This window comes from Oncorhynchus masou, chromosome 14 (genome assembly GCF_036934945.1).
Source record: "Oncorhynchus masou masou isolate Uvic2021 chromosome 14, UVic_Omas_1.1, whole genome shotgun sequence".
Taxonomy (NCBI): Eukaryota; Metazoa; Chordata; class Actinopteri; order Salmoniformes; family Salmonidae; genus Oncorhynchus; species Oncorhynchus masou.
In genome coordinates this window covers 24527373-24552744 of record NC_088225.1, presented here as the reverse complement: position 1 = coordinate 24552744, position 25372 = coordinate 24527373, and the positions used below count along the sequence as shown (strand labels likewise).

General features: G+C 44.8%; 1 protein-coding gene across 1 annotated transcript in view; it reads right to left on the bottom strand.

The window, feature by feature from the left end:
* Positions 1–25372, bottom strand: part of baiap2l1b (BAR/IMD domain containing adaptor protein 2 like 1b) — an 81233-nt gene that overhangs the window by 34485 nt on the left and 21376 nt on the right. The window contains exons 4-6 of the mRNA XM_064986969.1: positions 16735–16796; positions 13972–14043; positions 11351–11485 (exon numbers count right to left, since the gene is read on the bottom strand). Coding sequence (XP_064843041.1) covers positions 11351–11485; positions 13972–14043; positions 16735–16796 — 269 coding nt within the window. The remainder of the gene's footprint in view (positions 1–11350; positions 11486–13971; positions 14044–16734; positions 16797–25372) is intronic.

The window sequence follows — 25372 nt, the reverse complement described above, 5'->3', positions numbered from 1 at the left end:
AACGTCACCTCCTCCTCATCATGGGAGCCATAACGTCACCTCCTCCTCATCATGGGAGCCATAACAATCACCACCTCCTTATCAACAATCACCTCCTCCTCATCATGGGAGCCATAACATCACCTCCTCCTCATCATGGGAGCCATAACGTCACCTCATCCTCATCATGGGAGCCATGACATCACCTCCTCCTCATCCTCATCATGGGAGCCATAACGTCACCTCCTCTTCATCATGGGAGCCATGACGTCACCTCCTCCTCCTCCTCATCATGGTAGCCATGACGTCACCTCCTCCTCATCATGGGAGCCATAACGTCACCTCCTCCTCATCATGGGAGCCATAACAATCACCTCCTCCTTATCAACAATCACCTCCTCCTCATCATGGGAGCCATAACATCACCTCCTCCTCATCGTGGGAGCCATGACGTCACCTCCTCCTCATCCTCATCGTGGGAGCCATGACGTCACCTCCTCCTCATCCTCATCGTGGGAGCCATGACGTCACCTCCTCCTCATCCTCATCGTGGGAGCCATGACGTCACCTCCTCCCCATCGTGGGAGCCATGACGTCACCTCCTCCCCATCGTGGGAGCCATGACGTCACCTCCTCCCCATCGTGGGAGCCATGACGTCACCTCCTCCCCATCGTGGGAGCCATGACGTCACCTCCTCCCCATCGTGGGAGCCATGACGTCACCTCCTCCCCATCGTGGGAGCCATGACGTCACCTCCTCCCCATCGTGGGAGCCATGACGTCACCTCCTCCCCATCGTGGGAGCCATGACGTCACCTCCTCCCCATCGTGGGAGCCATGACGTCACCTCCTCCCCATCGTGGGAGCCATGACGTCACCTCCTCCCCATCGTGGGAGCCATGACGTCACCTCCTCCCCATCGTGGGAGCCATGACGTCACCTCCTCCCCATCGTGGGAGCCATGACGTCACCTCCTCCCCATCGTGGGAGCCATGACGTCACCTCCTCCCCATCGTGGGAGCCATGACGTCACCTCCTCCCCATCGTGGGAGCCATGACGTCACCTCCTCCCCATCGTGGGAGCCATGACGTCACCTCCTCCCCATCGTGGGAGCCATGACGTCACCTCCTCCCCATCATGGGAGCCATGACGTCACCTCCTCCCCATCATGGGAGCCATGACGTCACCTCCTCCCCATCATGGGAGCCATGACGTCACCTCCTCCCCATCATGGGAGCCATGACGTCACCTCCTCCCCATCATGGGAGCCATGACGTCACCTCCTCCCCATCATGGGAGCCATGACGTCACCTCCTCCCCATCATGGGAGCCATGACGTCACCTCCTCCCCATCATGGGAGCCATGACGTCACCTCCTCCCCATCATGGGAGCCATGACGTCACCTCCTCCTCATCATGGGAGCCATGACGTCACCTCCTCCCCATCATGGGAGCCATGACGTCACCTCCTCCCCATCATGGGAGCCATGACGTCACCTCCTCCCCATCATGGGAGCCATGACGTCACCTCCTCCTCATCATGGGAGCCATGACGTCACCTCCTCCTCATCATGGGAGCCATGACGTCACCTCCTCCTTATCACTGACGTGTGCGTGCGGAGTTATACTGCAATCATTGTCCCTCCATGTACTGAGATAAAACCACAGATAGGGTATCATGCCCATGGACCTGAAACTCGACCAGGATAATTCAAATATTCCTGCGTGTGTCTGTGTGTGTGTGTGTGTACATGTGCGAGTGAAACAGGGGTGTGAAATGTAATAAATGCAACCATCCTGGTTGACACAATACATCTGTCAAGGCTAAATAATGGCTGTTGCTTTGGACACATATCTTTAGTTCTGTGGAAACAGGTAGGAAAGAAAGGCGAGATAGAGAGAGAGCGAGGGAGAAAGGGAGAGCGCGAGAGATGGAGGGTCAAGAGACCGAGAGAGAGTGCGGGGGGGGGGGGGGTCAGGTAAATTACCAGTGTGATTATTGGTCAATGAAGAGACAGTTCCCAGGAAGTGTTTAGCTGTACTGGTGAGTCATCTACAGCTAAGCCCCTGTGTCTCAGCCCAGACGTCAGGCCATCTGTCTGTCTGCCCCAGAGAATGACTGGTATACAGACAGAACGACACTCAGATCACTAGGGAGTCTGACTCAGAACACTGATCCCTCAGAAGCCTGAACAGACAGCAAAACAGGGAGATTGGCCACATGGAGGGAGGGAGGGAAAGAGGGAGGGAGGGAGGGAGGTAGAGAGATGAATGAGAGAGAGACCGACAGAGAGAGAGGAATGAGAGAGAGAGAGAAATGAAATTTTATTAGGATCTATTTTAGTTCTTATTTGGACTAATCTCCCAAAAGACAATTTATAATACAATCACATTTTCAGGTATACCACACTGTTACAAACAGACATAATACACTGACATATTGACCAGATAAATACTCTAACAGTCTGAAAGGATAGATTGATTCATTCATCTACCAAAGTCCTGCACAGCCTTCCAATTTATTATATTTAAATGGTTCTAAAGTATTGTTCGAATATATATACACTGACATGTTTCTGGTTTGCTCAGATTAATAATTACATTTGTTTATTGCTCTCTTTATTGCTCAGTCTGGATAACACACACAGTTGAAGTCGGAAGTTTACATACGCTTAGGTTGGAGTCATTAAAACTCATTTTTCAACCACTCTACACATTTCTTGTCCAACAATTATTTTCACTTATAATACACTATTACAATTCCAGTGGGTCAGAATATTACATACACTAAGTTGACTGTGCCTTTAAACAGCTTGAAAAATTCCAGAAAATAATGTCATGGCTTTAGAAGCTTCTGATAGGCTAACTGACATAATTTGAGTCAATTGGAGGTGTACCTGTGGATGTATGTCAAGGCCTACCTTCAAACTCAGTGCCTCTTTGCTTGGCATCATGGGAAAATCAAAAGAAATCAGCCAAGACCTCAGAAAAAAATGGTAGACCTCCACAAGTCTGGTTTATCCTTGGGAGCAATTTCCAAACGCCTGAAGGTACCATGTTCATCTGTACAAACAATTGTAAACAAGTTTAAACACCATGGGACCATGCAGCCACCATACCGCACAGAAAGGAGATGCGTGCTGTCTCCTAGAGATGAAGGTACTTTGGTGCGGAAAGTGCAAATCAATCCCAGATCAAAAACAAAGGACCTTGTGAAGATGCTGGAGGAAACGGGTACCAGAGTATCTATATCCAAATGAGTCCTATAAAGGCCGCTCAGCAAGGAAGAAGCCACTGCTCTGAAACTGCCATAAAAATGCCAGACTACGGTTTGCAACTGCACAAGGGGACAAAGATCGTACTTTTGAGAAATGTTCTCTGGTCTGATGAAACAAAAATTGAACAGTTTGGCCATAATGACCATTGTTATATTTGGAGGAAAAAGGGGGATGCTTGCAAGGCGAAGAACACCATCCCAACCGTGAAGCACGGGGGTGGCAGCATCATGTTGTGGGGGTGCTTTGCTGCAGGAGGGACTGGTGCACTTTACAAAATAGACAGCATCATGAGGACGTAAAATTATGTGGATATATTCAAGCAAAATCTCAAGACATCAGTCAGGAAGTTAAAGCTTGGTCGCAAATGGGTCTTCCAAATGGACAATGACCCCAAGCATACTTCCAAAGTTGTGGCAAAATGGCTTAAGGACAACAAAGTCAAGGTATTGGAGTGGCCATCACAAAGCCTTGACCTCAATCCCATAGAAAATGTGTGGGCAGAACTGAAAAAGCGTGTGTGAGCAAGGAGGCCTACAAACCTGACTCAGTTACACCAGCTCTGTCAGGAGGAATGTCGTGGCAGAATCAGAATCCTTTAGGTAACATTGATAAATAAGATGTTTTATTAATTTTCATAAGTATGCTTATGTGGGCAAAGTTACTTGGGCCCAGAGAGGGGAGAGGGCGGGTTAGTCTTATCTGTGAATGTGTCTGTAACTATTCCTAAACCATGTGAAGGGATGGTGTGATTAATGGGGAACCAGTTAGGTGGCTCCACAATGTCTGTGTGCCAGTCACTTCTCTCTGTAAGCTTGTCTAGGAGGGGTTGTATTTTTTATGGGAGTATCTAGAAATTGACAATTGATATATGCCATTGGATGAGGTAATGTCTGGGTCCTAAGTGGTACCAAGAACGAGATAAAAGCTTCGTTTAGGAGACCAAAGTGAATGATGATTTATAGCTAATGCTATAAATGGGATACTCTTTTTTTCTGGTAAAAGGTTCTTTGTGTAATGTTCCTAAGATCTGTTATTCGTCATGTGAGTTTTGATGGGTGTGTCTTGGCTATACATGATACTAAGGACCGTTTTGTAAGCACTCTCAGAGAATTCATTTATGGATGCTGAATTGATCTGAGAGTCACAGGGCTATGGTGAAGCTCATATAATTAAAGATGGACTTTATGATAACTCTGACTTGTGTGTGGTTTTGCTCTCTCATGATTTGGTAATATAGGAAATTTCCACGACAGGAATTTGCCAAAATTCACCCAACTTATTGTGGGAAGCATGGGGAAGGCTACCCGAAACATTTGGCCCAAGTTAAACAATTTAAAGGTAATACTACCAAATACTAATTGAGTGTAGGTAAGCTTCTGACCCACTGGGAATGTGATGAAAGAAATACAAGCTTAAATAAATTCATTCTACTATTATTCTGACATTTCATATTCTTAAAATAAAGTGGTGATCCTAACTGACCTAAGATAGGGATTTTTTACTAGGATTAAAATGTCAGGAATAGTTCAAAACTGAGTTTAATGTATTTGGCCACAGTGTATGTAAACTTCTGACTTTAACTGTAGATGGTGGATAATATATTTCTAGTATTTACTGAATGTCTATCTATTACCAACTGAATACTGTTGTGAATAGAGTTTGTCCGCTTTAAATGGTGTACATTGTGAAATAAAATAAGTTGATTGATGACCAACCAAGAGCATTGAGCATGACTACAACAGAATAACCATATCTCCACCTTAAAACAGTCCTTGCTGCTTTGTTCTGTGCAATCTGCAGCCTCCTAATTTCACTTTCTGATGCATTTCCAATGAATGCTTGGGTTGTTAGCTTATTAATGCTTCCAGGGAAATATTTAGCTTTCCTTCTGATCATGCATGCATGCAGTTTTTTTAAATATATATATTTTACATAGATTAGTTATTTGACAACCATGATAAGCGGTAGTCTAGCTGCACCCCTAGTAGTTTGGTTTCTGTCACTTCCTCAATTTGTACTCCCCCATACTTAATTGTATCCTATGCTGTGTTGGCCTTTTCCTGGTGGAACAGACCAATATAACCTTGGATGTCTTGGTGTTCAAAATAAGTTTGTTCCGGCAAACCCACTCCCTGATATTTCCCAGATCTACTTGTAAATCTTGCTGTACCCGTTGAACCGATTGTCTTGCTGTATAAATTGTAGTATAATCTGCAAATATAGTAACTTGAGTTTCAGATAAGGCATAAGGAAGGTTGTTGGTGTATATTAAGTAAAGAAGTGGCCCAAGGATGCTGCCCTGTGGTATACCACAGTTTAAATCATGAGGCGTAGAAAATGACCCATTGATATAGATGGACTGTTTCCTGTCAGTTAGATATGACTGTACCCACTTCAATGCTGCCTTCTTAAACCCATAATGCAATACTTTTGTCAAAAATATTTAATGATCCACTAAATAAAATGCTGCACTGAAATCTAAAAATAGTACACCCACAAACCTGCCATTATCCATAGCATTGAGCCACTGGTCAGTCATGTCAACCAATGCAGTGGTAGTGGAATGGTTTCTGCAATAAGCATGCTGATTGGCTGTTATCAGACCATTATTTTCCATGTACTCCCATATTTGTCTACTCACAATACACTCCAATATCTTACTGAGTGAAGGGAGTAGACTAATTGGTCGACCATTGGCAGGAGTAATAGCAGGTTTGCTGTCTTTCGGGATTGGACACAGTTTAGCATGCTTCCATACATTTGCAAATGTCCCCTTGTCCAGTGACCAATACAATGTGTATTTCAGTGGAGCTGTAATCTGGGGAGCAGCATAGTGAAGCAAAAGAATTGTCCATAAAATAATATCCTGTAGATTTACCATCAGGTAATGACTTCAACAGGTTTAACACCTCTTCTACTGACACCATTGGTAGACTAAAATAGCAGTTTTTTTGCTCATGATATGATCACCAATCCAATGAACAATAGCTTGTTTGGAAGAATGGGTGTTTATATTATCGCTCAGTAAATACATGTTCTTGATTGGCAATATCAGATGGTTTTGTTATTGTTATCCCGTCAACCTCCACACTAGATGGGCATGATTAGATAGATGTACCAAGTATCCCCTTAACTTTATTCCATACCTTTTTACAATCATTTTTGTAGGGGTTGACATATTTTTTGTAAGGGCAAATCAAGTCTGAAATGTTAAAGTGGAAATGACAAACTTTAGAAGCCTTTTTAAACCTTAAATACAATTAAACTACAATTTGTATGTCCTGCTGCGCAGGGAAATTCTCTGTGACAGAGTGATCAAATTAAGATAACAGATTTGTAAGTCACTGTTGCACAGACCTACTGTAGCCTGGTCCCAGATCAGCAGGTAAAAACAACCCATCTGAATATTGTTATCATGCCGTTTCAACTTCATGTATCTGTACTGCATGTGCCTCAGTAGGTTAAAGCACATACCTGAGATCAGGGCCCATATTCACAATGCGTCTCATAGTAGGAATCTAGGGTCTAATTTTGGTCTTAAATCATGATGAATCTGATTATATATGGACAGGGGGACCTGATCCTAGATCAGCACTCCTACTCTGAGCGCTTTGTGAATACGGGAAAAAGCTAGTTTCTTCTCACAGCCGCTGTGCCCCAGCTGGGGTGGAGCGCCCTAGAGCCTGGTGAGAGAGACTAGGACCAGGCTAGCGTGTGGAGTGCCCCAGAGCCTGGTGAGAGAGACTAGGACCAGGCTAGCGTGTAGTGCCCCAGAGTCTGGTGAGAGAGACTAGGACCAGGCTAGCGTGTGGAGTGCCCCAGAGTCTGATGAGAGAGACCAGGCTAGCGTGTGGAGTGCCCCAGAGTCTGGTGAGAGAGACTAGGACCAGGTTAGCATGTGGAGTGCCCCAGAGTCTGATGAGAGAGACTAGGACCAGGCTAGCGTGTGGAGTGGCCCAGAGTCTGGTGAGAGAGACTAGGACCAGGCTAGCGTGTAGTGCCCCAGAGTCTGATGAGAGAGACCAGGCTAGAGTGTGGAGTGCCCCAGAGTCTGATGAGAGAGACTAGGACCAGGCTAGCGTGTGGATCACCCCAGAGTCTGGTGAGAGAGACTAGGACCAGGCTAGCGTGTGGAGTGCCCCAGAGTCTGGTGAGAGAGACTAGGACCAGGCTAGTGTGTGGAGTGCCCCAGAGTCTGATGAGAGAGACCAGGCTAGAGTGTGGAGTGCCCCAGAGTCTGAAGAGAAAGACTAGGACCAGGCTAGCGTGTGGAGCGCCCCAGAGTCTGGTGAGAGAGACTAGGACCAGGCTAGTGTGTGGATCACCCCAGAGTCTGGTGAGAGAGACTAGGACCAGGCTAGCGTGTGGAGTGCCCCAGAGTCTGGTGAGAGAGACTAGGACCAGGCTAGCGTGTGGAGTGCCCCAGAGTCTGGTGAGAGAGACTAGGACCAGGCTAGCGTGTGGAGTGCCCCAGAGTCTGGTGAGAGAGACTAGGACCAGGCTAGCGTGTGGAGTGCCCCAGAGTCTGATGAGAGAGACCAGGCTAGAGTGTGGAGTGCCCCAGAGTCTGAAGAGAAAGACTAGGACCAGGCTAGTGTGTGGAGTGCCCCAGAGTCTGATGAGAGAGACTAGGACCAGGCTAGCGTGTGGAGTGCCCCAGAGTCTGGTGAGAGAGACTAGAACCAGGTTAGCGTGTGGAGCGCCCCAGAGTCTGATGAGAGAGACTAGGACCAGGCTAGCGTGTGGAGTGCCCCAGAGTCTGGTGAGAGAGACTAGAACCAGGCTAGCGTGTGGAGCGCCCCAGAGTCTGATGAGAGAGACTAGGACCAGGCTAGCGTGTGGAGTGCCCCAGAGTCCCAGACCAGGTCTGATGAGCGTGTGGATGAGAGTCTGATGAGAGACTAGGACCAGGCTAGCGTGTGGAGCGCCCCAGAGTCTGATGAGAAAGACTAGGACCAGGCTAGCGTGTGGAGCGCCCCAGAGTCTGATGAGAGAGACTAGGACCAGGCTAGCGTGTGGAGTGCCCCAGAGTCTGGTGAGAGAGACTAGGACCAGGTTAGCGTGTGGAGTGCCCCAGAGTCTGGTGAGAGAGACTAGGACCAGGTTAGCGTGTGGAGTGCCCCAGAGTCTGATGAGAGAGACTAGGACCAGGCTAGCGTGTGGAGTGCCCCAGAGTCTGGTGAGAGAGACTAGGACCAGGTTAGCGTGTGGAGTGCCCCAGAGTCTGGTGAGAGAGACTAGGACCAGGCTAGCGTGTGGAGTGCCCCAGAGTCTGGTGAGAGAGACTAGGACCAGGCTAGCGTGTGGAGTGCCCCAGAGTCTGGTGAGAGAGACTAGGACCAGGCTAGCGTGTGGAGTGCCCCAGAGTCTGGTGAGAGACCAGGCTAGCGTGTGGACCAGGTGTGGAGTGCCCCAGAGTCTGGTGAGAGAGACTAGGACCAGGCTAGCGTGTGGAGTGCCCCAGAGTCTGGTGAGAGAGACTAGGACCAGGTTAGCTGGTGGAGTGCCCCAGAGTCTGGTGAGAGAGACTAGGACCAGGCTAGCATGTGGAGCGCCCCAGAGTCTGGTGAGAGAGACTAGGACCAGGTTAGCGTGTGGAGTGCCCCAGAGTCTGGTGAGAGAGACTAGGACCAGGTTAGCTGGTGGAGTGCCCCAGAGTCTGGTGAGAGAGACTAGGACCAGGTTAGCTGGTGGAGTGCCCCAGAGTCTGATGAGAAAGACTAGGACCAGGCTCTCTCACCAGACTCTGGGGCGCTCCACATGCTCCACCCCAGCATACAGCAAAACAGTGAACACCATCATGTTCATGAGAACCTCCCCTTTCCACAGTTGGGTCCCATTAGTTTGTAGCCAAAACGGTTCAGACGCTACGAAACAGAAGTTGGCACATCGACGGTACCAACTTCAGACGAGTCTCCTACTTATGCGGGTCATAGAGCAAAATGGAGAACACCATCGTGTTTGTGGGATGACTTGTGGTCTGACAAACACCACTCTAGCTCTGCCACCTTTCACCGTAGATGTGGAAGTGCATCACTGGAGGAGGCGGTGGATTGAGAGCTTAAACTGACAGATTTCTATGTTTTTCTTTTGTTATTTAGGATAGATTGAAGCACTGGTGCGTCAATCAACTCTAGGGGGTTAAACAGTACTTTAACTTTACCTCAGAATGTATACTAATGACTGTTCATAATTTGGGGCTTTCTCATCCTATTCGGCAGCAGACTGTCAGAGTTGTGACTAAAGCAGTAGCGGTGCGTGGATAAAATCACTGCGGAATCCAAGCCAGAAGAAAATGCCATATTACAACATGTGTGTTGTGATAATTGCGTTGTTTGCTCTATAACATGTTAGTTCATATGCCTTGACACTGTGATCTACAGGCCGAGACTATTAGAAGACACAGTGGCAGAATAAATTCAGCCACACCTTTTGTTTCATCACAAAACCAGAGAGCAACCTCTGTCTGGTGAAGTCCACAAAGCATACTGCATGTAACAAACAGCTAAATTACCTACATATTGGTCAAGAAAGTTATTGTTTCCAACATTTTTGGACAAAAAGAAAACAGGTTGTCTCCACTATTCCAGCACCATTTCAACACCATCAAATCACCTCTGCTTAGTCTTAATACAGTGACAACTAAAAGATACCAAAAACAATTTAATCCAATCAACATGAGCTAAATATGATGTGGCTGTCTATGGTTCTGATTTTTGTGTGTGTGTGTTCGTGCAAGTAGAAAAACATGTTGACTCACCCTACTTGCAGAGAAACACCAATGCCATCCTGCTCTCTTTAATGTTCACGAAACTGTCTATGACTGTCATACAGTACACGCTTTTAGTTTTTGTAGTCCTAGGCTAACTGGCTAAAATGCTTGCTCGCTAGACTAACTTCCTTTCATGGGCAACGTTAGCTAGTTAACATTAGCCTTCTACATCTAGCTAGCTACATATTGAATGTCCATCTCTCAGTCCAGGAGCACAATGTATGTTATGGTCGGGTCAGAATCGTAGTTATAAGCATTGGCCAGTACGGAGAATTAAGTAAAACCATAAGTCCAAATCCTTATCTCCATCCATGGCTAATTTAGGAAAGGAACAATTTTAGCTAGCTCGCCACCGGAGGACAACTGCACAACAAGGTGCAACAATTCAAGTTGTTTTTAATCGATAACATATTTCTCTGCGATAGGAGTAAAGCCAAATCAAAATGGGCTTCCCTTGACACTTTTCTTTTGTGCGCCAGGACTATTCACAGTTGAGCTCACTCAGTTTAGCTCAATGCTGATTGGCTATTATTTTATACTTTTTTATCAAGGGAGGCCAAATGCTCGCTGGCTTCCCTTACATTCAATGCTACGGCAAAAATGTCATACTCTTTATGACCAGACAGCATCAGATAGATGGCCTACACATACAGAGGCAGAGGGGAGCCGTTTCGCCTACTCGGATGCAACGAAAATTAGGAAAGCACAGAAAGACGAAACATACATTTTTTAACGTTTTTTCTTTTTTTCTTGGTACATTTTTGTGGGAAGCCTTGTGGTATCCATGAATACACACCACTGGACTAAAGAGGTGTATCTTTCTTTGTCTCAGTCTGAAGCAGTGTGTGTGTGTGTGTGTGTGTGTAGGAGGCACCGACTGGATCTTCCAGTATAACAACGTGTGTGTGTTGGTGGGGGAGGAGGCACAGTACAGAGAGGTGTATTAATGGAACTACGCAGAACACCAAACAACACATAACACACACAGCATACTCATGCATGAGGGCATTGTCTGGAGACTTGGATAATGTTACATTGGGTATGATCGACACTGTCTCATATGTCGAAGGTGTGTGTGTGAGATTGAGAGCGAGAGTGTGAGTGTGTATGTACAGGTGTGTGTATGAGGGCGGCAGGTAGCCTAGTGGTTAACAGCATTGGGCCAGTAACTGAAAAGTCTCTGGTTCAAATCCCCAAGCTGACTAAGTGAAAAATCTGGCGATGTGCCCTTGAGCAAAGAACTTAACCCTAACTGTTCTTGTAAGTTGCTCTGGATAAGAGTGTCAGTTAAATTACTAAAATGTGTGGGGCAGTCCTCACCTCACTCTCCTTGTTTTCGTACTTGTTGGTGTTCTTGCCCTGGCTCTTCCTCCTGAGTTTCTTCAGGTCAGACTGCGACCTCTCCAGAGAGTCCTGCTTCATCTTGTGCTCTGTCTGGTACCTCTTAAAGGTGGCCTGGATGGGTGGGAGGGAGAGCACCCATGAACACCTGGAACCATCTCTAGACAGTACAAGTAGCATTGTAGCAAGTAGATTTTCCTTTTCAGAAAAAAACCTTTCAGTAATATCATTAAATGTAATGTCACTAAGTATTCAAATTCTTCGTTTTTTAGTTTCATTGATTCAATGGTAATTAGCCTTAAATGCTATGTTTCATTATAGGCATTAGTAGAAAGGGTGGACACAGGGATTAAACCCCGGTCTCTGCTGGGGAGAGATGTACATGTGCCATATGCTGTGAGCGTTACCACTCAACCACGGCTCTGAATGGCATAAGTCATTGTTGCATGTTTATCCTATTCCCTTCATAGTGAACGTACTACTTTTGGGACCTGGTGAAAAGTAGTGCCCCATAAAGGGAATTGGGTGTCTTTTGGGATGCAGACAGTATGTTCACTGTGGTCACTGTGACAGTAGACAGGATAGACAGTAGACAGGATTCTGTAGTCATTGTGATGTAGGTAGGCAGTAGACAGGATTCTGTAGTCACTGATGTAGGTAGGCAGTAGACAGGATTCTGTAGTCACTGATGTAGGTAGGCAGTAGACAGGATTCTGTAGTCATTGTGATGTAAGGTAGGCAGTAGAAAGGATTCTGTAGTCATTGTGATGTAAGGTAGGCAGTAGAAAGGATTCTGTAGTCATTGTGATGTAAGGTAGGCAGTAGAAAGGATTCTGTAGTCATTGTGATGTAGGTAGGCAGTAGACAGGATTCTGTAGTCACTGATGTAGGTAGGCAGTAGACAGGATTCTGTAGTCATTGTGATGTAAGGTAGGCAGTAGAAAGGATTCTGTAGTCATTGTGATGTAAGGTAGGCAGTAGAAAGGATTCTGTAGTCATTGTGATGTAGGTAGGCAGTAGACAGGATTCTGTAGTCATTGTGATGTAGGTAGGCAGTAGACAGGATTCTGTGGTCACTGTGATGTAGGTAGGCAGTAGACAGGATTCTGTGGTCACTGATGTAGGTAGGCAGTAGACAGGATTCTGTAGTCACTGTGATGTAAGGTAGGCAGTAGACAGGATTCTGTGGTCACTGATGTAGGTAGGCAGTAGAAAGGATTCTGTAGTCACTGTGATGTAGGTAGGCAGTAGACAGGATTCTGTAGTCACTGTGATGTAGGTAGGCAGTAGACAGGATTCTGTAGTCACTGTGATGTAGGTAGGCAGTAGACAGGATTCTGTAGTCACTGTGATGTAGGTAGGCAGTAGACAGGATTCTGTGGTCACTGATGTAGGTAGGCAGTAGAAAGGATTCTGTAGTCATTGTGATGTAGGTAGGCAGTAGACAGGATTCTGTGGTCACTGATGTAGGTAGGCAGTAGACAGGATTCTGTAGTCATTGTGATGTAGGTAGGCAGTAGAAAGGATTCTGTAGTCATTGTGATGTAGGTAGGCAGTAGACAGGATTCTGTGGTCACTGATGTAGGTAGGCAGTAGAAAGGATTCTGTGGTCACTGATGTAGGTAGGCAGTAGAAAGGATTCTGTAGTCATTGTGATGTAGGTAGGCAGTAGACAGGATTCTGTGGTCACTGATGTAGGTAGGCAGTAGACAGGATTCTGTAGTCACTGTGATGTAAGGTAGGCAGTAGACAGGATTCTGTGGTCACTGTGATGTAAGGTAGGCAGTAGACAGGATTCTGTGGTCACTGTGATGTAGGTAGGCAGTAGACAGGAGTATGTGGTCACTGTGATGTAGGTAGGCAGACAGGATTCTGTGGTCACTGATGTAGGAAGGCAGTAGACAGTATTCTGTGGTGTAGGTAGGCAGTAGACAGGAGTATGTGGTCACTGTGATGTAGGTAGGCAGTAGACAGTATTCTGTGGTGTAGGTAGGCAGTAGACAGGAGTATGTGGTCACTGTGATGTAGGTAGGCAGTAGACAGGATTCTGTGGTCACTGTGGTGTAGGAAGGCAGTAGACAGTATTCTGTGGTGTAGGTAGGCAGTAGACAGGAGTATGTGGTCACTGTGGTGTAGGTAGGCAGTAGACAGGAGTATGTGGTCACTGTGGTGTAGGTAGGCAGTAGACAGGATTCTGTGGTCACTGATGTAGGAAGGCAGTAGACAGTATTCTGTGGTGTAGGTAGGCAGTAGACAGGAGTATGTGGTCACTGTGATGTAGGTAGGCAGTAGACAGGAGTATGTGGTCACTGTGATGTAGGTAGGCAGTAGACAGGATTCTGTGGTCACTGATGTAGGAAGGCAGTAGACAGTATTCTGTGGTGTAGGTAGGCAGTAGACAGGAGTATGTGGTCACTGTGATGTAGGTAGGCAGTAGACAGGAGTATGTGGTCACTGTGATGTAGGTAGGCAGTAGATAGGATTATAGTTCCAGGGATGAGGCATGGGGGGCAGTTCTCAGTGATATTCCCATGAGCAGGAGGGAAGACCGTTTCCATAGAATCACATAAGCACACGCATTCATACAGTACAGTACTTACTGTCATGTATTTTACATCCATGTCTGTCTTCCTCTCCAATTCAGCTATTATCTCGCTGTGAAACCTCTTAAACTGCAGGTGAGGGGAAAGGAGGATGAGAGGGGGAGAGACGGTGAAGGGAGAAAGGAGGGGGGATGCACACTGATTAGAGAAGGGACTGTTATGATGGAGTGATGGAGGTGCGTCAGTGGAAAACAATAAAAAAATAATGTTGGAAGGGATTTGAGAGCCATCCTTGAGTTGTGTAAGCAAAGGTGTTTTTGTGTGTGTGTGCCTGGTTGTGTGCCTGTGTGCAAGAAAGAGAAAAGATTCAAGGCTATATGAGTGAGTCATAGCCCGAAAAGTAAAGCAGGGATGCCCTCCTCTCTCTCTTTCTCCCTATATCCCTCTCTCTCTAATCAGTATGAGGGGGAGCGCAGGCATCTCTTACATCACCGAAGCCTTGTGGTGGCAAACCGACGCCCACTGGTGCCATTCGGTCAACGAAAACCCCACATCCTCTCAAAGAATTAGAGACTGACCCTGCAACCCACGTCTCCTCAGGCCTCTCAAACAACAACCCTGTTAGCTGCTGCTTCAAATCTCTAGGTGCTTTAGTGCAGGGTTTCCCAACTGGTGGCCCGTGGGCCGAATTTGGCCCGCTGTTGATTTTATTTGGCCCGCCATGTTTTCTGAGCAAAAATATTTTAAAATATAAATCAGCTCCAAGTGATTTTAATTTGGGAAATCTGTTCCCAAGTAGTCCCTCGCATAATAGCCACATGATCCTATACAAATGTAAGCAAGGTTTGAAATGATTATGTTTTAGTCAAATATTATATCTGTTTGGGCTTCTTGGGTCAATTTGCAGTCCACAAATGATTTGTAATTATGTAAAAATCTGCCCGCGGCTGGATGTAGTTATTGATCCCTCCTTTAGTTAAACTGCTCTGCCTTCCATAGACACGCCATGCATGACAACGCCTCCTCCAATCTCCAACTCTTTAATGGAATGAAGGAATTCATATTGTGACTCACACTTTGACTAAACGAAAGCTGCTCTCCGATACAGAGTGGAGCTCGGGAAGAGAACAACAGTGACTTCTGGGGATAGAACCAGGCAGATATAATCACTAAAAATGGGAAAAAGCCCCTCAGATCATGGCAATTTGACTGCATCCTCTCTCATGGGTACACTCAATATGGCTGACCCATCATGGAACATTGACTTGAATGGGGAGCCCTGTTCTAATAATTATATTTGTATGGATATAACTACAGGGAGAAGTAGCTTTGTTGTCTCATGAACCAGTGTGCCAGTGTAGTTAACAGAGAAGGGAACAGGGTATGAATTACGTGGGTGTCACTACCAAGGGGTGCTACTGCCTCTACCACATGGGTGCTGAGTGGGCAGACTGGACCCTCCCCCTAATGGTTAGGGATAAGATTTGGGGAATCTGATCATAGATCTGTGGTAAGAGCCAGAAACATACAAACAGTGACAAAATGCTCTACCTCTCCCCCTGGTTAACCCTTCACCATGGGCTCCCTACATAGTTAGGCAGGTTTAGAATCAATATACCAGTTGACATGCATGACAACAGTAGTGTCAACACACCCCAGAGGTTCTTGTTCCTCCAACAGGAGCTCATATCTAGCACGTATTCATGACCTGATGACAGCACAGACAAGTTTACATGCTTCCAACTTCACCTTCTCAGATGAGAAGGTTCCTCAACATGCATACGTACAGGGTAAGGTAGGTTACTTTCTAAATGTAAACCATTAGTTACCAGTCCATGATTGCAATCATTAACATAACCTTTGGACAGCCCAAACTCAGTAAAGTAATCTGATTACAGTTACTTTTGGATTACTTTCCCCTTAAGAGGCATTAGAAGACAAAAAGGATCCATCAAACACTTCTGGATTATCATCATAGTGGTCTCTGGCCTGTGGTCACTCTCTGAGGTGGAACAAACGTAAACTCCCTCCTGCTGAATTGAATGTCATTGAGAGAACAGAAAGGTGCCATAATGTTTTTTTCACAAACATGCTTTCTGAATTTAAAAAGTCAATACAAGAAGTAATCATCTAGTTTTTCAAAAGTATCTGTAATCTGACTACAGTATATTTTGCTGGTATTGTAATTGATTACAGTTACAGTATTCTTTGTAAGCAGATTACAAGTAATTGATTACATGAATTAAGTGTCTCCCTAACCTTGTATACTTATGAGGATAAACATTTTTTATAGTTTGTAGAATAAGTAATTGTATGCCAACCATAACTACAGGCCTTGACAAGTGTGACTGTCATCAACAACAGTTCCCAGAGGCCCCGTCACAGGGCATGTTCAGACCTGCTCCCGTCCTATAAACAGGCTGTACACAATAACCAAACAGGTGCAACTTTTCCTCTAGCTTCTTTTTGTTTTCTTCTCTTCATCTTTGCTTTTTCTGTCCCTTGATGTTACATAAAGAGAAACACCATCATGTGATTACTAATGGAGAGAGTTGAAGAGGGAAAGAGATGTGTTTGAGAGGAATTAAAAACGGTACATTGTGTTAAGCAGCAGAGAGAGAAAAATCGCGAGGGAGAGAGAGCACACTGGGCGAGGCAAGTCATGCAGGGAATTAAACAATAGATGACGCAAACACTCATGTACACACACACACACACACACACACACACACACACACCTTGCAGAACCCCCCCCCCACACACACACACCTTGCAGAACCCCCCCCCCCCCACACACACACACACACGCACAGTACTCACATTCTCCTCTAGCTCAAGGTGAACTTTCCTGTGGACCTCGGATATCTCCATCAGCACAACGCCTGTGGCGAGAGAGAGACATGCACTGATTGGCTGCTTGGCTTGTGGGGGAAAACAAGATTAGGGTTTTGGTCAGATTCTCTACCCTTCTCCTGAAGTGTGCACTATTTGACATTATCTACCCTTCTCCTGAAGTGTGCACTATTTGACATACAGTGGGGCAAAAAAGTATTTAGTCAGCCACCAATTGTGCAAGTTCTCCCACTTAAAACGATGAGAAGCCTGTAATTTTCATCATAGGTACACTTCAACTATGACAGACAAAATGAAAAGAAAAAAAATCCAGAAAATCACATTGTAGGATTTTTAATGAATTTATTTGCAAATTATGGTGGAAAATAAGTATTTGGTCAATAACAAAAGTTTCTCAATACTTTGTTATATACCTATTGTTGGCAACGACAGAGGTCAAACGTTTTCTGTAAGTCCTCACAAGGTTTTCACACACTGTTGCTGGTATTTTGGCCCATTCCATCATGCAGATCAGCTCTAGAGCAGTGATGTTTTGGGGCTGTTGCTGGGTAACACAGACGTTCAACTCCCTCCAAAGATTTTCTATGGGGTTGAGATCTGGAGACTGGCTAGGCCACTCCAGAACCTTGAAATGCTTCTTACAAAGCCACTCCTTCGTTGCCCGGGCGGTGTGTTTGGGATCATTGTCATGCTGAAAGACCCAGCCAAGTTTCATCTTCAATGCCCTTGCTGATGGAAGGAGGTTTTCACTCAAAATCTCACAATACATGGCCCCATACATTCTTTCCTTTACACGGATCAGTCATCCTGGTCCCTTTGCAGAAAAACAGCCCCAAAGCATGATGTTTCCACCCCCATGCTTCACAGTAGGTATGGTGTTCTTTGGATACAACTCAGCATCTTTGTCCTCCAAACACGACGAGTTGAGTTTTTACCAAAAAGTTATATTTTGGTTTCATCTGACGATATGACATTCTCCCAATCTTCTTCTGGATCATCCAAATGCTCTATAGTAAACTTCAGACGGGCCTGGACATGTACTGGCTTAAGCAGAGGGACACATCTGGCACTGCAGGATTTGAGTCCCTGGCGGTGTAGTGTGTTACTGATGGTAGGCTTTGTTACTTTGGTCCCAGCTCTCTGCAGGTCATTCACTAGGTCTCCCCGTGTGAGATCTTGCGTGGAGCCCCAGATCGAGGGAGATTATCAGTGGTCTTGTATGTCTTCCATTTCCTAATAATTGCTCCCACAGTTGATTTCTTCAAACCAAGCTGCTTACCTATTGCAGATTCAGTCTTCCCAGTCTGGTGCAGGTCTACAATTTTGTTTCTGGTGTCCTTTGACAGCTCTTTGGTCTTGGCCATAGTGGAGTTTGGAGTGTGACTGTTTGAGGTTGTGGACAGGTGTCTTTTATACTGATAATAAGTTCAAACAGGTGCCATTAATACAGATAACGAGTGGAGGACAGAGGAGCCTCTTAAAGAATAAGTTACAGGTCTGTGAGAGCCAGAAATCTTGCTTGTTTGTAGGTGACCAAATACTTATTTTCCACCATAATTTGCAAATAAATTACTAAGAAATCCTACAATGTGATTTTCTGGATTTTTTTCCCTCATTTTGTCTGTCATAATTGAAGTGTACCTATGATGAAAATTACAGGCCTCTCTCATCTTTTTAAGTGGGAGAACTTGCACAATTGGTGGCTGACTAAATACTTTTTGCCCCACTGTATTATCTACCCTTCTCCTGAAGTGTGCACCATTAGATATGGACTGGTGGAAGGAATATGGTGGAAACGGGTAGTCCGTACGATGTACATAGTCTCAAATGGTTGCTTTCCTTCATGAAAGAGGAAAGACATACAGTAAACATCCCTCTGACAAGTGCTGAACTGACAAAAAGGTGGGGAATGGAAACAATGTTGACAACGCCGACAGAACAGTGATTTATTTGTGAGACACTGTCACACTCATTTATCATGTTCAGAGTAGAGCACACCGAAGAAATGTGTTGCAAATGGAAATCTGTCGTTATGGAACAAGCTCAGTTTGTATCTCCTGCGGTTCAGTTCATTTCAACACGTTTTCTCCCTACTGAATACAACCCAGGATGGCTTTAATTCAGTTGTAAACTAAAATGGACCTTATTAATATTTGCTAACGTTGAGGAAACAGTGTGTCGTTACCACCTGCAGTTAGATAATCAAAAACAGCTCTAACTGCAGGGAACCAAAAACAATATCACTCTTTGCATGTTACTCAACAGCCAATCAAAAATGGATTAAAACGTAATAACACCATAAAGCAACTGGAAATCGTAACACCCAATTCATGCAGGTAGCCTAGTGGTTAGAGCGTTGGGCCAGTAACTGAAAGGTGGCTGGATTGAATCCCCGAGCTGACAGGGTAAACATCTGTCGTTCTACACCTGAGCAAGGCAGTTAACCCACTGTACCCCGGGTGCCGAAGACGTGGATGTTGATTAAGGCAGCCCCCCCCCGCACCTCTCTGATTCAGAAGGGGTGGGGTTAAATGCAGAAGACACATTTCAGTTGAAGGCTTTCAGTTCAACTGACCAGGTGTCAGCCCCTTCTCCTTTCCGTAATAAGGATCCACACACATGGCACTTCTGAGTGACTATCATAATATGTGTTGCTCATAAACGGATGAAAGGACATTGTTTTACTGATGCCTCTATCGTAACATGTTAAATCAAGTGACTCGTCTTACACAGAGAAACCTACAGTAGCAGTCAAAAGTTTGGACACCTACTCATTCATTTTGCTTTATTTTGTACTATTTTCAACATTGAAGAATAATAGTGAAAACGTCAAAACTGTGAAATAACCTATATGGAATCATGCAGTAACCAAAGAAAAGTGTTAAACAAATAAAAATATATTTTATATTTGATATTCTTCAAAGTAGCCACCCTTTGCCTTGATCACAGCTTTACACACTGTTGGCATTCTCTCATTCAGCATTTCAATTAACAGGTGTGCCTTCTTAAAAGTTAATTTGTGGAATTTCTTTCCTTCTTAATGTGTTTGAGTCAATCAATTGTGACAAGGTTGTGACAAGGTAGGGGTGGTATACAGAAAATAGCCCTATTTGGTAAAAGACCAAGTCCATATTATGTTAAGACATGAAGGTCAGTCAATCTGGAACATTTCAAGAACTTTGAAGGTTTCTTCAAGTGCAGCCGCAAAAACCATCAAGCACTATGATGAAACTGGCTTTCATGTGGACCGCCACAGGGAAGGAAGACCCAGAGTTCTCTGCTGCAGAGGATACGTTCATTAGAATTAACTGCACCTCAGATTGCAGCCCAAATAAATGCTTTACATAGTTCAAGTAACAGACATCTCCACATCAACTGTTCAGAGGAAACTGCGTGAATCAGGCCTTCATGGTCAGATTGCTGCAAATAAACCACTACTTAAGGACACCAATAATAAGAAGAAACTTGCTTGGGCCAAGAAACATGAGCAATGGACATAAGACCGGTTGAAATCTGTCCTTTGGTCTGAGGAGTCCAAATTTGAGATTTTTGGTTCTAACCGCCATGTCTTGGTGAGATGCAGAGTAGGTGAACAGAAAAATAGATTTGTTTAACACTTTTTTCATTACTACATGAGTCCATACTTGTCATTTCATAGTTTTGATGTCTTCACTATTATTCTACAATGTAGAAAGTAGTAAAAATAAAGAAAAATCCTTGAATGAGTAGATGTGTCCAAACCTTTGACTGGTACTGTACATCAAACTCAATATAATCAAAGCATATAAATCAGCAGGAAGTAAGGGATTCCTTTGTTAATCCCATGTGTATCTCCTGAAACCATCATGTCTATATCTGAGGAGCTACTAACCCATGGAGGAGTGTGTGAGCCCTGTGACTAGACCACTTCCTGGACTGTAGGCCTACACAGTATGACATAAACCTGGGTCGTGTTCATTAGTTTTAAAACGTTTCCAGATGGAAAACTAAAATGAGCATTTCTTATTGGACAAGTCCAAGTATAGTCCCTCCTTGTTTCAGTGTGTTTTCTTCAGTTTGGTTCCTTTTTGAGCAGGAGCCAAGCTGGTCCTCCCTCTGATTAGGCCACCTCCTACTCTGTATGTCAGGCTACACAGTAGGCTATATGATGTTCATCTGAGGAAAGCTTTGACTGTCTGTCTGGAGAGAGATTTTCCATTCCATGTCACCCCAGGCTATAGGCTGTCTGTCCCACAGAGCTAGCAGAGAGGCGTGGTCAGAAAGCTCTGATCAAACAACACAACAGAGTAGTTTAATAATACAAAACAAGAGACAGAATGTTCCATACTGGGACACAATGGCAGGGGAGAGGAGAGAGGGCAGAGGTCGAGTGGTTCAGTACATTAAATACAGTAGTGATACACTATACAGGAAGAGAGTTTTAGTGTGGGACTGAACGAATGATGAACGAACTATACACTACTCACCCAGGATTTCCATATTATTCAACTGTGTTTGTTTACAGCAGGTAGTGGTGGCTCTGCTCTGAGAGAAATACCCAGAGAGGAAAGTGCTGTTGTGACAGTATGTGACTGATCATTGATCAAACAAACCCAACCCAGGCGTTTCTGTATGGTTTGACATGAAGCAAGCTTTGTTCACTTACTGTTGAACATCACATAATGAAGATTAGTCATAATCACATGACTACACATGAACAGTCAAATGCATTTCATTTCAACATCATTACATGTTCCAAGATAATACATGTGACTAAATGTCTCAATATACCAACAATTAGTACACAGACTTATACATTTCATGAATGTTGTATTCACATGTTATGAATACATAAACTGCTGTGAAATAAACACTGTGTCATATGAGCCAGGCCCAGCTCCACTCGTTATTAACCCCTGGATTACAATAGCTAAACACGGGCCCAGCTCCACTCGTTATTAACCCCTGGATTACAATAGCTAAACACAGGCCCAGCTCCACTCATTATTAACCCCTGGATTACAATAGCTAAACACAGGCCCAGCTCCACTCATTATTAACCCCTGGATTACAATAGCTAAACACAGGCCCAGCTCCACTCATTATTAACCCCTGGATTACAATAGCTAAACACAGGCCCAGCTCCACTCATTATTAACCCCTGGATTACAATAGCTAAACACAGGCCCAGCTCCACTCATTATTAACCCCTGGATTACAATAGCTAAACACAGGCCCAGCTCCACTCATTATTAACCCCTGGATTACAATAGCTAAACACAGGCCCAGCTCCACTCATTATTAACCCCTGGATTACAATAGCTAAACACAGGCCCAGCTCCACTCATTATTAACCCCTGGATTACAATAGCTAAACACAGGCCCAGCTCCACTCATTATTAACCCCTGGATTACAATAGCTAAACACAGGCCCAGCTCCACTCATTATTAACCCCTGGATTACAATAGCTAAACACAGGCCCAGCTCCACTCATTATTAACCCCTGGATTACAATAGCTAAACACAGGCCCAGCTCCACTCGTTATTAACCCCTGGATTACAATAGCTAAACACAGGCCCAGCTCCACTCGTTATTAACCCCTGGATTACAATAGCTAAACACGGGCCCAGCTCCACTCGTTATTAACCCCTGGATTACAATAGCTAAACACGGGCCCAGCTCCACTCGTTATTAACCCCTGGACTACAATAGCAAAACACTGTCCTAAAACAGTTCCACTCCCTGTCCCAGTGTGTGCCCTAAGACACTTCCACTCCCTGTCCCAGTGTGTGTTCTAAGACACTTCCACTCCCTGTCCCAGTGTGTGCCCTAAGACACTTCCACTCCCTGTCCCAGTTTGTGTCCTAAGACACTTCCACTCCCTGTCCCAGTTTGTGTCCTAAGACACTTCCACTCCCTGTCCCAGTGTGTGTCCTAAGACACTTCCACTCCCTGTCCCAGTGTGTGTCCTAAGACACTTCCACTCCCTGTCCCAGTGTGTGTCCTAAGACACTTCCACTCGCTGTCCCAGTGTGTGTCCTAAGACACTTCCACTCCCTGTCCCAGTGTGTGCCCTAAGACACTTCCACTCCCTGTCCCAGTGGGTGCCCTAAGACACTTCCACTCCCTGTCCCAGTGTGTGCCCTAAGACACTTCCACTCCCTGTCCCAGTGTATCCTAAACCACTCCACCTCTCAGAGTCTCCAGCCCCACCCTGCACTGTGGGCTGTGGCTGGCATACTCACCACAGTTCAAACAACATCGCTGACTAAAGGGCACCAGAACATCCTGGTAAATGTGTCCTTTGTCAGGACATGGAGGGAGAGCTAGAGGGAGGGAGTGTGGTAGATGAGACGGAAACAGATAGTGGGGTGGCACTAGGAGAAATAGGAAGGAGAGATAGAGCGAGAGGGGTCTGTGCAGGGAGAGAGAAAGCTCTGTGAAAGAAGCCTGTGCATGGCACCATGTTCAGACCCCTGACCTACCATTCAACTTATCCCATTGTTAGTGTCAATTCAATCAAAATATCTCTCAACCACAAAATAATTTACCAGCAAAGTATCCATTGACAACACAGCTCCTTCATCTCAACTAAACTGCTGCTACAATACTTTGAAAATGTAGCTCACAATGTCCTACTGATTACCACATTGACTTTTTGTATAACTAAGTTTCAAGAAGGAAAACATTTTGATGCTAATCCTAAAACTAAGTGGAGACTGGAAGGCATATATTTTGCAGTAACAACAACCCAACTAATAATGTGTTTATATGCAGTGTTTATGGACAGAATGTTGCCAAGCAACAAGTGTAGCACATGAGGATGTTTGAAACGTACTTCTCAGCCTTAAGTGTCCCGCTTGCGTCGCCTCATTACCTAGCTTTTGAGGTGGCGCTATTGGACATACACAAAATAGTCCAAGTTGGTGAGGTGAAATGAAAAAAATAGAACATGGAAAAGTGGTGCATGCATATGTATTCACCCCCTTCTCTGTGAAGCCCCTAAATAAGATCTGGTGCAACCAATTACCTTCAGAAGTCACATATTTAGTTAAATAAAGTCCACCTGTGTGCAATCTAAGTGTGACATGATCTCAGTATATATGGGTTAATATACATATCACCTGTTCTGAAAGGTCCCAGAGTCTGCAACACCACTAAGCAAGGGGCACCACCATGCAAGACACCATGAAGCCCAAGGAGCGCTCCAAACAGGTCAGGGACAAAGTTGTGGAGAAGAACAAATCAGGATGGGTTATAAAAAAAATATCCAAAACTTTGAACATCCCATGGAGCACCATTAAATTCATTATATATATATTTTTGAAAGTATATGGCACCACAACAAACCTGCCAAGAGAAGGCCGCCCACCAAAACTCATAGACCAGGCAAGGAGGGCAATAATCAGAGGCAACAAAGAGACCAAAGATAACCATGAAGGAGCTGCAAAGCTCCACAGAGGAGAATGGAGTATCTGTCCATAGGACCACTTTAAGCCGTACACTCCACAGAGCTGGGCTTTACGGAAGAGTGGACAGAAAAAATCCATTGCTGAAAGAAAAAAAATAAGCAAACACGTTTGAAATCGAGCTTTTGGTTATCAAGGAAAAACGCTATGTCTGGCACTAACCCAACACCATCCCACAGTGAAGCATAGTGTTGGCAGCATCATGCTGTGGGGATGTTTTTCCCCATCGGCAGGGACTGGGAAACTGGTCAGAATTGAAGGAATGATGGATGTGCTAAATACAGGGACACTTTTGATGGAAACCTGTTTCAGTCTTCCAGAGATATGAGACTAAGACAGAGGTTCACCTTCCAGCAGGACAATGACCCTAAGCATGCTGCTAAAGCAACACTTGAGTGGTTTAAGGGGAAACATTTAAATGTCTTGGAATGGCCTAGTCAAAGCCCAGACCTCAATTCAATTGAGAATATGTGATATGACTTAAAGATTGCTGTACACCAGCGGGCCCATCCAACTTGAAGGAGCTGGAGCAGTTTTGCCTTGAAGAATGGGCAAACATCCCAGTGGCTAGATGTGCTAAGCTTATAGAGATATACCCCAAGAGACTTGCAGCTGTAATTGCTGCAAAAGGTGGCTCTACAAAGTATTGACCTTGGGGGGGTGGGGGGGTGAATAGTTATGCACGCTCAAGTTCTGTTTTTTTCCTGTCTTATTTCTTGCTTATTTCACAATAATAAAAAAATTGCATCTTCAAAGTGGTAGGCATGTTGTGTAAATCAAATGATACAACCTGGAATTAAAAATAAAATGGGGGGGGGTTGTAAGGCAACAAAATAGGAAAAATGCCAGGGAGGTTGAATACTTTCGCAAGCCACTGTAAATGGTAAAGATATTGAACATTTGAAGATTTTAAAATTGCCAAAGTTATTCCCCTCTATAAATCTGGGGATCCAATATATTTTACAAATTATCACCCAATATCTTTACTACCATGTTTTTCTAAAATTCTAGAAAAATTTGTGTATAAGAGAATGTTGAATAAACACTATTCTATACGAGCACCAATACGGTTTTCATAAAAACTACTCAACAGATATGGCTCTTTTGCAACAGCCCTTAACAACAATGTATACACACTTGGCATCTTTTTAGATT